The sequence below is a fragment of the Oncorhynchus gorbuscha genome, linkage group LG13 (genome assembly GCF_021184085.1).
Source record: "Oncorhynchus gorbuscha isolate QuinsamMale2020 ecotype Even-year linkage group LG13, OgorEven_v1.0, whole genome shotgun sequence".
NCBI lineage: Eukaryota > Metazoa > Chordata > Actinopteri > Salmoniformes > Salmonidae > Oncorhynchus > Oncorhynchus gorbuscha.
This window is the reverse complement of record NC_060185.1, coordinates 21,624,586-21,638,872: the sequence shown is the minus strand read 5'-3', so window position 1 is coordinate 21,638,872 and position 14,287 is coordinate 21,624,586. Positions and strand designations below refer to the sequence as shown.

General features: G+C 47.6%; 1 protein-coding gene across 1 annotated transcript in view; it reads left to right on the top strand.

Annotated features, from left to right (window-relative positions):
• LOC123992578 (protocadherin Fat 3-like) overlaps positions 1-14,287 on the top strand; it is a 350,119-nt gene that overhangs the window by 109,201 nt on the left and 226,631 nt on the right. Inside the window, exon 2 of the mRNA XM_046293819.1 lies at positions 5,293-8,634. Coding sequence (XP_046149775.1) covers positions 5,319-8,634 — 3,316 coding nt within the window. The 5' untranslated portion in view covers positions 5,293-5,318. The remainder of the gene's footprint in view (positions 1-5,292; positions 8,635-14,287) is intronic.

Sequence of the window (14,287 nt, the reverse complement as noted above, 5' to 3'; positions counted from 1 at the left end):
GATGCGGGGAGTGATGGTTCCCTGTGCCATCCTATCACTGATGCGGGGCGTGATGGTTCCCTGTGCCATCCTATTACTGATGCGGGGAGTGATGGTTCCCTGTGCCGTCCTATTACTGATGCGGGGCGTGATGGTTCCCTGTGCCATCCTATTACTGATGCGGGGAGTGATGGTTCCCTGTGCCATCCTATTACTGATGCGGGGAGTGATGGTTCCCTGTGCCATCCTATCACTGATGCGGGGAGTGATGGTTCCCTGTGCCATCCTATTACTGATGCGGGGAGTGATGGTTCCCTGTGCCATCCTATTACTGATGCGGGGAGTGATGGTTCCCTGTGCCATCCTATCACTGATGCGGGGCGTGATGGTTCCCTGTGCCATCCTATTACTGATGCGGGGAGTGATGGTTCCCTGTGCCATCCTATTACTGATGCGGGGAGTGATGGTTCCCTGTGCCATCCTATCACTGATGCGGGGCGTGATGGTTCCCTTGGAGAGATTTCCAGCAGGTGTGTTCAATGGAAATATTTACAGTCGGATGTAGGTGTGTGTGTGTACTTATTCAACGGCGATAGTTACAGTCGGATGCAGGTGTGTGTGTGTGTGTGTGTGTGTACGTGTTCAATGGAGATAGTTTGTCAGATGTAGGTGTGTGTTTGTGTACTTATTCAATAGCCATAGTTACAGTTGGATGCAGGTGTGTGTGTGTGTACTTCAATGGCGATCGTTACAGTCAGATTTAGGTGTGTGTGTGTGTACTTCTTCAATGGCGATCGTTACAGTCAGATATATGTGTGTGCGTGTACTTCTTCAATGGCGATCGTTACAGTCAGATTTAGGTGTGTGTGCACTTCTTCAATGGTGATCGTTACAGTCAGATTTAGGTGTGTGTGTGTGTACTTCTTCAATGGCGATCGTTACAGTTAGATGTATGTGTGTGTGTGTGTACTTCTTCAATGGCGATAGTTACAGTCAGATTTAGGTGTGTGTGTGTGTGCACTTCTTCAATGGCGACCGGTACAGTTAGATTTAGGTGTGTGTGTGTGTGTGTGTGTGTGTGTGTGTGTGTGTGTGTGTGTGTGTGTGTGTGTGTGTGTGTGTGTGTGTGTGTGTGTGTGTGTGTGTGTGTGTGTGTGTGTGTGTGTGTGTGTGTGTGTGTGTGTGTGTGTGTGTGTGTGTGTGTGTACTTCTTCAATGAACAATATGTAAATGTACACACATGCACCTTCAGCTCATAATTAGTGTAGGCCTACAGTAGTCTGTATGCTTGCATCCATCCATGCTAGGGCTGTCCCGACTAGAACAAACCTTGGTCGACCAAGAGTCGTCTTTTCGATTGGTCTAAATTTTAAAACCTTTATTTTTTCATACACTACATATAAGCATAAGTATGTGGACACCACTTCAAATGAGTGTATTTGGCTATTTCAGCCACATCCATTGCTGACAGGTATATAAAATCGAGCAGAATGGCCTATCTGAAGAGCTCAATGACTTTACACTTGGCACCGTCATAGGATGCCAAGTCAGTTCTTCAAAATTCTGAACCTGATACAGCTGCCCCTGTCAACTGTAAGTGCTGTTATTGTGAAGTGGAAACGTCTGGGAGCAAAAACGGCTCAACCGCAAAGTGGTAGGCCTCACAAGCTAAAAGAATGGGACCACCGAGTGCTGAAACGCGTAGCGAATAAAAATGGTCTGTCCTCGTTTGCAACACTCACGACTGAGTTCCAAACTGCCTCTGGAAGCAACGTCAGCACAATAACTGTTTGTCAGTAGCTTCATGAAATGGGGTTCCATTCCCGTACACAAGCCTAAGATCACCATGAGCAATGCCAAGTTTTGGCTGGAGTGGTGTAAAGCTCACCTCTATTGGAATCTGGAGCAGTGGAAACGCATTCTCTCGATTGATGAGTCACGCTTCACCATTTCGCAGTCCGACGGACGAATTTGGGTTTGGTGGATGCCAGGAAAATGCTGCCTGCCTGAATGCATAGTGCCAACTGTAAAATTCGATGGAAGAGGAATAATGGTCTGCGGCTGTTTTCCATGGTTTGGGCTAGGCCCCTTAGTTCCAGTGAAGGGAAATCTTAATGCTACAGTATACAGTGACATTATAGATGATTCTGTGCTTCCAACTTTGGTGAAGGCCCTTCCTGTTCCAGCATGACAATGCTTCCGTGTGGAAGAACTTGTCCGGCCTGCAAAGAGCTCTGACCTCAACCCCATCGAACACCTTTGGGAAGAATTTGAACGCAGACTGCAAGCCGGGCCTAATTGCCCAACATCAGTGCCTGACCTCACTAATGCTCTTTTGGCTGAATGGAAGCATGTCCCCGCAGCAATGTTCCAACATCTCGTGGAAAGCCTTCCCAGAAGAGTGGAGGCTGTTATAGCAGCGAAGGGAGGACCAACTCCATATTAATGCCCATGGTTATGGAATGAGATGTTTGACGAGCCGGTGTCTACATACTTTTGGTCATGTAGTGTATATAAACACAACCAATGTGTTTTAATAAAATAATGTATATGTACTGAGCTTGTCTGATACTTTAAGCATGCTGTTTGATTATCAAGTTAGCCTAACCAGAAGAAGAAAACCTGTCTCCAAACCCTCCTCGCTCTCTCTCTCTCTGTCTTGTTCTCTGTCTCTTTTTCTCTTTTTTAGTCTCTCTCTGTCTCTCACCATATCTATTACAGTCCCCATCTTATCTCTCTCTCTGTCTCTCTCTCTCTCTCCGTCTTGCTCTCTGTCTCTCACCGTATCTATTGCAGTCCACATCTTCTCTCTCTCTCTCTCTCTCTCTCTCTCTCTCTCTCTCTCTCTCTCTCTCTCTCTCTCTCTCTCTCTCTCTCTCTCTCTTGCTCTCTGCTCTCTGTCCCTCACCGTATCTATTACAGTCCCCATCTTCTTTCTCTCTCTCTCTCTCTCTCTCTCTCTCTCTCTCTCTCTCTCTCTCTCTCTCTCTCTCTCTCTCTCTCTCTCTCTCTCTCTCTCTCTCTCTCTCTCTCTCTTGCTCTCTGTCCCTCACCGTATCTATTACAGTCTCCATCTTCTCTCTCTCTCTCTCTCTCTCTCTCTCTCTCTCTCTCTCTCTCTCTCTCTCTCTCTCTCTCTCTCTCTCTCTCTCTCTCTCTCTCTCTCTCTCTCTCTCTCTCTCTCTCTCTCTCTCTCTCTCTCTCTCTCTCTCTCTCTCTCTCTCTCTCTCTCTCTCTCTCTCTCTCTCTCTCTCTCTCTCTCTGTCTCTCTCTCTCTCTGTCTCTCTCTCTCTCTCAATTCTCTCTCTCCCTCCCTCCCTGCATTCTTTTTAACCCCTCATTCTCCCAGTTTCTGCATCTCAGAGTGAAGGAGTGTTTGAACTGACAACTCTTCATGCAGTAGCATCTTTATCCTTGGGGATGTTCACCAAGCTTCTCTAGGCTGTGCTGTGTGAAAGGCATACCAACCAGCCTACAAGACGCACGCGCACACCCACAAGCACGCGCGCGCACACACACACACACACACACACACACACACACACACACACACACACACACACACACACACACACACACACACACACACACACACACACACACACACACACACACACACACACACACACACACACACACACACACACACACACACACACACACACACACACATACTTCTCTGAGTTTTAGTTTGTTTACTATTCTTGTGTGGATTTTTGATATAGTAAAATGTGTACTCACTCACTCACTCACTCACTCACTCACTCACTCACTCACTCACTCACTCACTCACTCACTCACTCACTCACTCACAAATATGTGTATGTGACCAATACATTTGATTTGATTTGACACACACTCTTTGGTGGATTGTGGATCTTTGTTCCCTAAATGACTTATGGGTCTTATTTAAATGTAGGTTTTGGATGGTGGTTTTCATTGTTTCAGCCGAGTGGTTTGGCCACTGTTAAAGAACAGATGTTTTTGTAGGTCATAGAATTGTAGAGGGACTCGTAGTGCTGAAAGTGAGTGTTTTGAAGGAGAGAGTGTGTGTGTGTGTGTGTGCGTCCATGTGTGCGTGCGTGAGTGTGCGTTTTGTGGGTGTGTGGCAGTTCTCTTTATCCAGCATTTTATTCAAAGTTCTCGCGGACATGTGGACTCTTCCTGTCCACCCTGCAGTCACTACGGTGGAAAACGTTGAGTCATCATAACCCCGACCGTGGTGGCGCTCCTATCTCGACCAACATGGTATTTACTGGATCAGGGTTTCTCCCAGTACCCGGATTAGAGCATATTTGTGGCCACTTATTTCAGAATAGCTCCTTCTTTTTCTGACAAGAAAAATTTAACTAAGCACAACAGAAGGCCTAAAGAAACTAAACACAACAGAAGGCCTAAAGAAACTAAACACAACAGAAGGCCTAAAGACACTAAACACAACAAAAGGCCTAAAGAAACTAAACACAACAGAAGGCCTAAAGAAACTAAACACAACAGAAGGCCTAAAGAAACTAAACACAACAGAAGGCCTAAAGAAACTAAACACAACAGAAGGCCTAAAGAAACTAAACACAACAGAAGGCCTAAAGAAACTAAACACAACAGAAGGCCTAAAGAAACTAAACACAACAGAAGGCCTAAAGAAACTAAACACAACAGAAGGCCTAAAGAAACTAAACACAACAGAAGGCCTAAAGAAACTAAGCACAACAGAAGGCCTAAAGAAACTAAACACAACAGAAGGCCTAAAGAAACTAAACACAACAGAAGGCCTATTTTACTCCCAGTTTGAGCCATATCTGGGTTGTTGCTTATGAAGATAGATTACATGTTTTCGAGACATACTGTTGCAGTTTTTCTTGTAGGTCAAGAATAGTATTATGATAGAGGGATCTGTTTCTAACTTCAGCTTTCCTGCAGTCTAATAGTGTTATGTTTTCTTTGGTATGTGTGTGTTTTTGTGATGCTGCACTCCTCCTTCCACTAGCCATGCAATTATTTTGTTCTTTGCTTCTAGAACTAAACCTCCTGGTTTTTCGGAAACGTGCAATTGAGTGTCCACATAGAGTCCACACACAATGATGTCATACCTCCTACGGTTGCATGGTTACTATGTATTCCGTCATCTCCTTCCCCCTCCCCCATCCACTCAATCTTCACAATCAAATGGATAATTTGAAGCCTGTTAGGCCTAGAGGTCAAAGGTCAAGTTGCAGGATATGTGGCATGTCTTTTGTGGTTGTAAATCCTTTTCCCCTTTGCCCCAGTCTCCCCCTGTCTCCCCCATGGCTAACGTCTCTCTCCTCTCTTTAGTTGCAGGATGGAAGAGTGATGATGGGATGGATGTGAATATGGGCCAGTGGGGTGACATAGGCATGCGTGCCCCTCTCGTCTGCCTGGCCCTGTTGCTGCTACTCTCCCAGCCGCACAACTGCTGCTGCCAGGACTCTCAGGGACATCCCCAGGGCCCCGCCAACGGCCCTCACTTTCTCTTCACTCAGCCTGTCTACCATGCCACCGTCTACGAGAACTCCGCGGCGCGCACCTACGCCAACAGTAAAGTTAAAATGGGCATCCACTTGGACCAGCGCTCCTGGGAAATCCGCTACAGGATCACCTCTGGGGATGAAGAAGGCTTCTTTAAAGCAGAGGAGTACGTGCTGGGAGATTTCTGCTTCTTACGCATAAGGACTAAAGGTGGCAACGCAGCCATCTTGAATCGAGAAATCCAGGATAGCTACTTACTGACAGTGAAAGCCTCTGTCAAAGGGGAGGTTCTGGAGACCTGGACCAAAGTGACGGTCCAGGTCCTGGACATGAATGACCTTCGACCTTTATTCTCGCCCACCACATACTCAGTCACCATAGCAGAAAGTACCCCCCTCAGGACTAGCATAGCACAAGTTACAGCCACTGACGCTGACGTCGGCTCTAACGGGGAATTTTACTACTTCTTTAAGGAGAAAATGGAGCTGTTCGCCGTGCACCCAACTAGCGGTGTGGTCTCCCTCAGCGGGAAACTGAACATTGAGGAGCAGAACCGATACGACCTAGAAATCCAGGCAGTGGACCGCGGGATGAAGTTGTATGGCAATAACGGTGTGAGCAGTACGGCCAAGCTCTTTATGCATGTAGAGCGTGTCAACGAGCATGTGCCAGTCATGAATGTGGTCACCCATGTCCCCTCGTGGTTGGACAAGGACCCTGTGTATGCAGTGGTCACTGTGGAAGACCTGGACAAGGGGTTAAATGGAGAGATTGAGTCTTTGTCTATAGTGGCCGGAGACCCTGTGAAGCAGTTTACTCTGGAAAGGTCAGAGGGCGATGAGTTCGCTATCAAAGCATCTGACCAAGTGGACTGGGATAACTTCCCTTATGGATATAACCTCACACTTCAGGCCAAGGACAAGGGTGTCCCACAAAGGTTTTCTGCGGTCAGGGTTGTGCACATCATGGTGAAGAAACCACAGGCTGTGGAAGTGAAATTCAAACAGGAGTCATACGAAATTAGTCTCTTTGAAATCTCACCCCCAGGCATGATCGTAGAGGTGGTGAAAATCACCCCTGAACCAGACGATGCTGAATATATCCTGACCCCCTCGGCAGACTCCTACTACTTCCGGATGAACACCTTAACAGGCGTGATCTCAACAACTCGCTGGTTCACGGAGGTCACCCAGGACGTGTTTGACCTCGAGGTGGTGGAGATGGACAGCGAGCTAAGGGTCAAAGTTCGGGTCTCCATCGAGGACGCCAACGACAACACCCCAACTTTCACTCAGTCTTCGTACGAGGTGTTTGTCAACGAGAGCGTTCCCATGGGATCGACCATTCTGACGGTGTCCGCTGTGGATGGTGATAGGGGCGAGAATGGATACATAACATACAGCATAGCCAGCCTTCAGCCCCTGCCCTTCAAAATCAACCAGTTCTCTGGAATCCTCACCACCACACAGGAGCTGGACTTTGAGTCCTCGTCTGAGAGCTACGTTTTAGTGGTCAGGGCCTCTGACTGGGGTTCCCCCTACAGACGAGAGAGTGAAGTCAACGTAACTGTCCATCTGGAGAATGTGAATGACAACCAACCCTTATTCGAGAAAGTGGCGTGCCAGGGAGTGGTATCTCGGGACTTCCCCACCGACGAGGTGATAACCACCATGTCTGCCATTGACATAGATGAGCTAGAGCTGGTGAAGTACAAGATCCTGGAAGGGAATGAGAGGGGATTCTTCGACCTGAACCCTGACTCAGGGGTCCTGACCCTACGGAGGTCCCTCTCCACTGCCAGTCCTAAAAATGGTATCTTCAGTTTGAAAATAACCGCCACAGATGGAGAGAACTTCTCCGATCCAATGTTCGTGAACATTTCTATTGTTCATGGGAAATCTCTGCCCAAGAACTTCAACTGTAGGGAGACCAGAGTCGCCCAAAAGCTAGCTGAGAAATTACTAAATAAGTCCAAATCTAGAACCAAGCCCAAGATCGAGGAAGGATTCATTGACCTTTTCTCCGTCAACAGACAGACACCTCAGTTTGACAAGGCCTTTCCGGCAGACATATCAGTATGCGAGGACCTCAAGGTCGGGTCCAGTGTCTTCAAGGTCAACGCCTACGACGGCGACACAGGTTTTAACGGTTTGATTTTGTACGCCATCTCGGATGGAAACACAGACAGCTGTTTCACCATCGACATGGAGAGTGGGCTGATCAGTGTCTTCCTGCCCATGGACAGAGAGAAAAGAGACAGATACCTCCTCAACATCACTATCTACGACCTGGGCCTGCCACAGAAAACCGCTTGGCGTCTGCTCACCGTCTACATTGAAGATGCCAATGACAATACACCTCAATTCCTGCAGGAGGGAGGCTATAGAACCGTCATTCCCGAAAACATGGCCATCGGCACCGATGTCATTCAGGTTGAGGCCACTGACAAAGACCTGGGGCCTAATGGAGAAATTGTCTACTCTGTCCTGACCAGCACCACCCAGTTCGGCATCAACAGCTCTAACGGGATTGTGTATGTTGCCGGCCAACTGGACAGGGAGTTTGTCTCCAACTTCAACTTGAAGATCGAGGCTCGTGACCGTGCAGAGAAAGGGAACCAGAAGTTTTCAGTCACCACTCTGAAGATCTCTCTAGAGGACGTTAATGACTGCCCCCCTGCATTCATCCCCAGTGTCTACAACACCCGGGCCCTGGAGGACCTGCCAGTGGGAACCGTGGTGGCCTGGCTCGAGACTCAGGACCCAGACCTTGGCCTGGGTGGCCAGGTTAGATACTCCCTGGCCAACGACTACAACGGGAAGTTTGAGGTGGACAAGGCCAGCGGGGCCATCCGACTGACCAAGGAACTGGACTACGAGACGCAACAGTTCTACAACCTCACGGTGAGAGCCAAGGATAAAGGGAGACCTGTCTCTCTGCTGTCTGTCACCTTCGTGGAACTAGAGGTGGTAGATGTAAACGAGAACCTCTACACTCCTTACTTCTCCCACTTCGCCCTCACGGGATTGGTAAAGGAGAGCGCCCGCATCGGGACCACCGTCCTCCAAGTCACGGCCCGGGATGACGACAATGGTAGAGATGGGGCAATCCAGTACTCTATCCGGGATGGGAGTGGACTGGGACGATTCGCCATCGACGAAGAGACGGGTAAGTACAGATTGCCTGAAAAAATCTTGCTGTTACATGTAATATCGCTGTTTAGATTAGTCTTGGTAGTTGGTTTATTCCCTGGATTTATAGGCACTAACAATTGAACATAAAACAGATTACAAGCCTGCGTTGTGTAGATTTGTTTAATTTAACGTTGTGGTGAAGAGCTACAATATCCCCTTAAACTGACTAATGCTGTGTATGAGCCCTGTGTTTTTAATGATGCTGGACCTTATAAATCCTGTCTCGGCTGTGTGTGTGTGTGTGTGTGTGTGTGTGTGTGTGTGTGTGTGTGTGTGTGTGTGTGTGTGTGTGTGTGTGTGTGTGTGTGTGTGTGTGTGTGTGTGTGTGTGTGTGTGTGTGTGTGTGTGTGTGTGTGTGTGTGTGTGTGTGTGTCTCTGTGTCTCTGTGTGTGTGTGAGAGACGGAGAGAGAGAGACATGATCCGGAGGCCGGTCCAGCGGCTGACAAAAAAAATCTAATTGTGGAGCGGCTGCCGTGTTTGTGGCTGGAGTGTTCTTAAGAAGGTTTAGAGCTGTGATTTATAAGCTTAGCTCCAGTCTGGGAGAGGGCCGTGTTGCCAGATTGAATTACATCTTCCGCTATCTTTATTTACATTTAGTCTAGTTGTCATGTCATTTTTGCCTGACCCAGACATTTGGCATCTCTCTGCCTTCTCCACCTAATCCGCCCACCCCTCCTCTTCTACTCGTCTCCCACTCTTGGCTGGAGCTCCGGCAGACCAACTGGGAGGCTTGATGGGCCATTTGTGACATTCTGCTCCAAGGTATTCTAGGATTTTCCTGATTCTATTTATTTAAAGACGGCCCGTGCCCGGCCGTGTGGTTCTCCTGTCCACTGGCTAGACGCGGAGGGGCAGAGGAAATCGGTTAATTTCCTATCAGAAGGGAAAGGAGACTGCAGAGTGCAGAGAGGGAGGATTCGGGTTATTATGACATTAGTCCATGGTGTGTGATCTACCTCGTATCACCCCCCACCGACACACACATACTATATAAATCCTCCATGAAATATGGACCAATAGTAGTTTCCACTTAAAATAGGAAGGGCTTGGATGAGAGGGAACATGGGAGAACAGGGGGGAGAAGTGGGAGAAGAAGTGAGAGATAGCTTTGAAACAGCATCACCTCCATGCCTGATGGAACGATAAATTATCTTGATGGTTTCAAATTGCCTTTAGATCCCCAGCAAATGGTGCTCTGGGTCCAAGTGATCCTTCATCCCACTCTACGATCGTGCTGTAGAATGAGAATAAGATAACAGGAGAGAGCGAGAGAGAGAGAGAGAGAGAGAGAGAGAGAGAGAGAGACAGAGAGAGAGAGAAAGTGAGAGTGACAGAGAAAGAGACAATCCAACCGACTCCTCCTTTTGTTTGTCATGCAATTTTGCCCCAAAGTGGTCCTCGAGCTCAGTTGTAGTCTATAGCCAAGGCCTGGTTGTCTTTTACATTTTTCATTTTGGTTTCAGGGAGGAGTAGCCTGGCTCAGCATGTTTAGCAGACTGACTCTTTTCTTCTGGGAAAAACTCATGAACTGTCATCCATTAAACTACTACAGGTCTATAACTACTACTGTTCCTGCTCCAGGCAACAATATTAGTTTGAAGATAATGATAATAAATGCCTCAGCGTGCAACTGCCAGGTCATGTTTTGCAATTTTGTCTTGGATTAATTGCAGTCGGGGAATCGTCCCCAGACTTTTAAGATATATTCTCAGAGGTCATGTTTCAAATGAGCCCTTGAACATTTTGACAGACAGGAAATGCAGCCACACTGCTTCACTCAAGCATTCACCAGGGGCCAGAATGTCAAACTCTTAGCCCCAATCCATGTTAATCAGTCATAGGCCCCAGATGCAGAATGCTAGTTCCAAACTGTCAAATGACTCATCAGTGATGAAGAATGCAGAATACCAGCAGTATACCATCAGACAGTAGCAGTATACCATCAGACAGTAGCAGTATAGCTAGTTACAATATGGATCCACATTGCTACATAGAGCTATAAAAGCTTAATTTTTAGATGAAAAAGAGGCTCAGACACTCCCAGAGCTCTGTGTATGTTTCATGATCGATGTTCAAAGCTGAGTCAAAGGGGGCCAATGGATACCAGATCTCTCCTGTGATGGAGTGTTACTGTAGGCACGACCTATATAATCACAGTAAGGATACCATGTCTTTGAAGAGAACTCCAGAATCCATTCCAGAATCCATAGAACTCATGTTGTTGATTTAAAATGCGGATTGTGTTTTGCTCCCTCCTTTTTAGTTGCGTGTGAAGTCGGGATGCAACAGCCGAACTGAGCATCACAGTACGTTTACACAGCTGTTGGACTGTCACGTGTGCTCCCTCTCCGGCCTCTAGGTCACCAGCCTGCTCTTTATGGCGCACACCTGTCACCATCGTTACGCGCACCTGCGCGTCATCAGACTCAGCTGGACTCCATCATTTCCCTGATTACCTTCCCTATATATGTCACTCCCTTTGGTTCCTTCCCTATATCTGCCACTCCCTTTGGTTCCTTCCCTATATATGCCACTCCCTTTGGTTCCTTCCCTATACATGTCACTCCCTTTGGTTCCTTCCCTATATCTGCCACTCCCTTTGGTTCCTTCCCTATATATGTCACTCCCTTTGGTTCCTTCCCTATATATGCCACTCCCTTTGGTTCCTTCCCTATATATGTCACTCCCTTTGGTTCCTTCCCTATATATGTCACTCCCTTTGGTTCCTTCCCTATATATGCCACTCCCTTTGGTTCCTTCCCTATATATGTCACTCCCTTTGGTTCCTTCCCTATATATGCCACTCCCTTTGGTTCCTTCCCTATATATGTCACTCCCTTTGGTTCCTTCCCTATATATGTCACTCCCTTTGGTTCCTTCCCTATATATGCCACTCCCTTTGGTTCCTTCCCTATATATGTCACTCCCTTTGGTTCCTTCCCTATATCTGCCACTCCCTTTGGTTCCTTCCCTATATATGCCACTCCCTTTGGTTCCTTCCCTATATATGCCACTCCCTTTGGTTCCTTCCCTATATATGCCACTCCCTTTGGTTCCTTCCCCAGGCGTTATTGTTTCTGTTCCTGTGTTATGTCTGTGTGTTGTTCGTGTTACTTGTTTTGTATTATAGTCAGTTTATTTGATTAAAACACTCCCTGAACTTGCTTCCTGACTCTCAGCTCACATCGTTACATGGGCGTCGTTTTGTGCTTGAACTGGAAGAGAGGATGTGACAGTCAGTGGACTGCAGGTTGAAACAAACCACCTGGGAAACCCATAGGGGGAGGGCAATTCCACAGTAACGGAATTACGCTTTAATTCAGTTTTTTCACTTTAAAATGCAGGTCTACTTTGAACAATTTCCATTGAAATATGTACAAAAACTAATTTAGTGGAAGAACTGTGTAAATGCCAACTTTGGTAACGGAATTACGGTATAATCTCCCTCAGGTTTTTATGTGACCACATTTTCCCAAAACTTGGTTAAATATCTGCTCTGAATTAACATTCACAGATGTCCGCAGAAAGAATGGGGTGTCAGCTATGACATGGCACATTGAGTAAAATGTTGTATTTTTGCTTATTGAAGTGGATTTAAACCCATTAATCGTATTACGGTAACATAATTACATCATGGGTCCCTGAGCTGTACTACACATAAATGCATTATTATGGATATTCCTTGGTCGCCATGGCGCCATAAGGTCGCCTAGACAGACAGCTGTTTATGTTTTTTGATAACATTTTTTTCTGTTTATATACGTTTTATTTTGCTACCTTAATAAGTACTGAGTGTACAAAACATTAAGAACACTTGCTCCTTCCATGACATAGACTGACCAGGTGAATCCAGGTGAACACTATGATCCCTTATATTGATGTCACCTCTGAAATCCACTTCAATCAGTGTAGATGAAGGGGAGGAGACAGGTTAAAGAATGATTTGAAAGCTTTGAGACAATTGAGACATGGATTGTGTATGTGTGTCTTTCAGAGGGTGAATGGGCAAGACAACGTATTTAAGTGCCTTTGTATGGGGTATGGTAGGTGTCAGGCACACCGGTTTCTGTCCAGAACTGCTAGGCTGCTGAGTTGTCATGCTCAACAGTTTCCCGTGTGTATCAAGAATGGTCCACCACCCAAAGGACATCCAGCCTGCTTGACACAACTGTGGGAAGCATTGGAGTCAGAATGGGCCAGCATCCCTGTGGAACGCTTTCGACACCTTGTAGAGTCCTTGCCCTGATGAATTGAGGCTGTCCTGAGGGAAAACGGGGGGGTGCAACTGAATATTAGGATGGCGTAGTTTTGTCAAGATAACCCATAGGCTGGCTAGCTAGCTTTTGTTTTTATTTGAAACTGGAGATGGCACTGGCTTGGACATTAAAGTGTTTTTTTGTAGTTTTGAGTGGATTTCTCAGTTCAAGTTTGGACTATCCCAATAATTGATGTGTAGTAAGTCTCCGGCGCTTTATCGAAATCTAAAAGATGTCGGCTTCACACAGATGGGCGCTACATGTTGTCTGAGGAGAATCGACCCACAGAGTCTGCAGAACAGCTGGGGATGGCACAAAAGCTGGTCCTCTGATGTGACCACTGATTCCCTTTACTCAAGTCTTCTTCAGGGCGTCAGAGGACCTGAGAACAGCGTGGCGGAGGAGAGTGCTGAAGGTGGAGAGTGATGGCTCTTGACTGACTTTCAGGGGAGTGTAGTATACTTGGCCTACATGCAGCCCACCGTAGTTCTACTGTATTGTATTGTACTGTACTCTGCTGAGCTCTACTCACTGTGCTGTACTGTACTGTGCTATTCAATCTTGTGAAACATACAGTATGTCTGTAATAGGTTCAGATTTGGTCCAGTCTAGTCTGTCTGTGGACGTTAACAATAACATCAAGGCTAGGGTGGACTGGAAAAAAAGAGAGGGGGCTCATGGGTAGGTGTCAGTAAGAGATGGGAGAGGTGACATTAACTGGAGTGGGAGTGGGAGAGAGAGAGAGAGGGGGCGAGAAAGAGAGAGGGGGAGAGCGATAGATAGAGGGGGTAGGGATAGAGAGAGGGGGAGGGAGAGAGAGAGGGGGAGAGAGAGTGGAGGAGAGGGAGAGAGAGAGGGGGAGGGGGAGGAGAGGGAGAGAGAGAGAGAGGGGGAGAGGGAGAGAGTGGAGGAGAGGGAGAGAGAGGGGGGTGGAGGACAGGGAGAGAGAGAGGGGGGAGAGGGAGAGAGAGAGTGGAGGAGAGGGAGAGAGAGGGGGAGAGGGAGAGGGAAAGTGGAGGAGAGGGAGAGAGAGGTGGGGAGAGGGAGAGAGTGGAGGACAGGGAGAGAGAGAGGGGGAGAGGGAGAGAGAGAGTGGAGGAGAGGGAGAGGGAGGGGGAGAGGGAGAGTGGAGGAGAGGGAGAGGGAGAGGGAAAGAGTGGAGGAGAGGGAGAGAGAGAGAGAGAGAGAGAGAGAGAGAGAGAGAGAGAGAGAGAGAGAGAGAGAGAGAGAGAGAGAGAGAGAGGGAGGAGAGAGAGGGAGAGGGAGAGAGAGAGAGGGGGAGAGGGAGAGAGAGAGTGGGGGAGAGGGAGAGAGAGGGGGAGAGGGAGAGTGGAGGAGAAGGAGAGAGAGAGGTGGGGGAGAGGGAGACA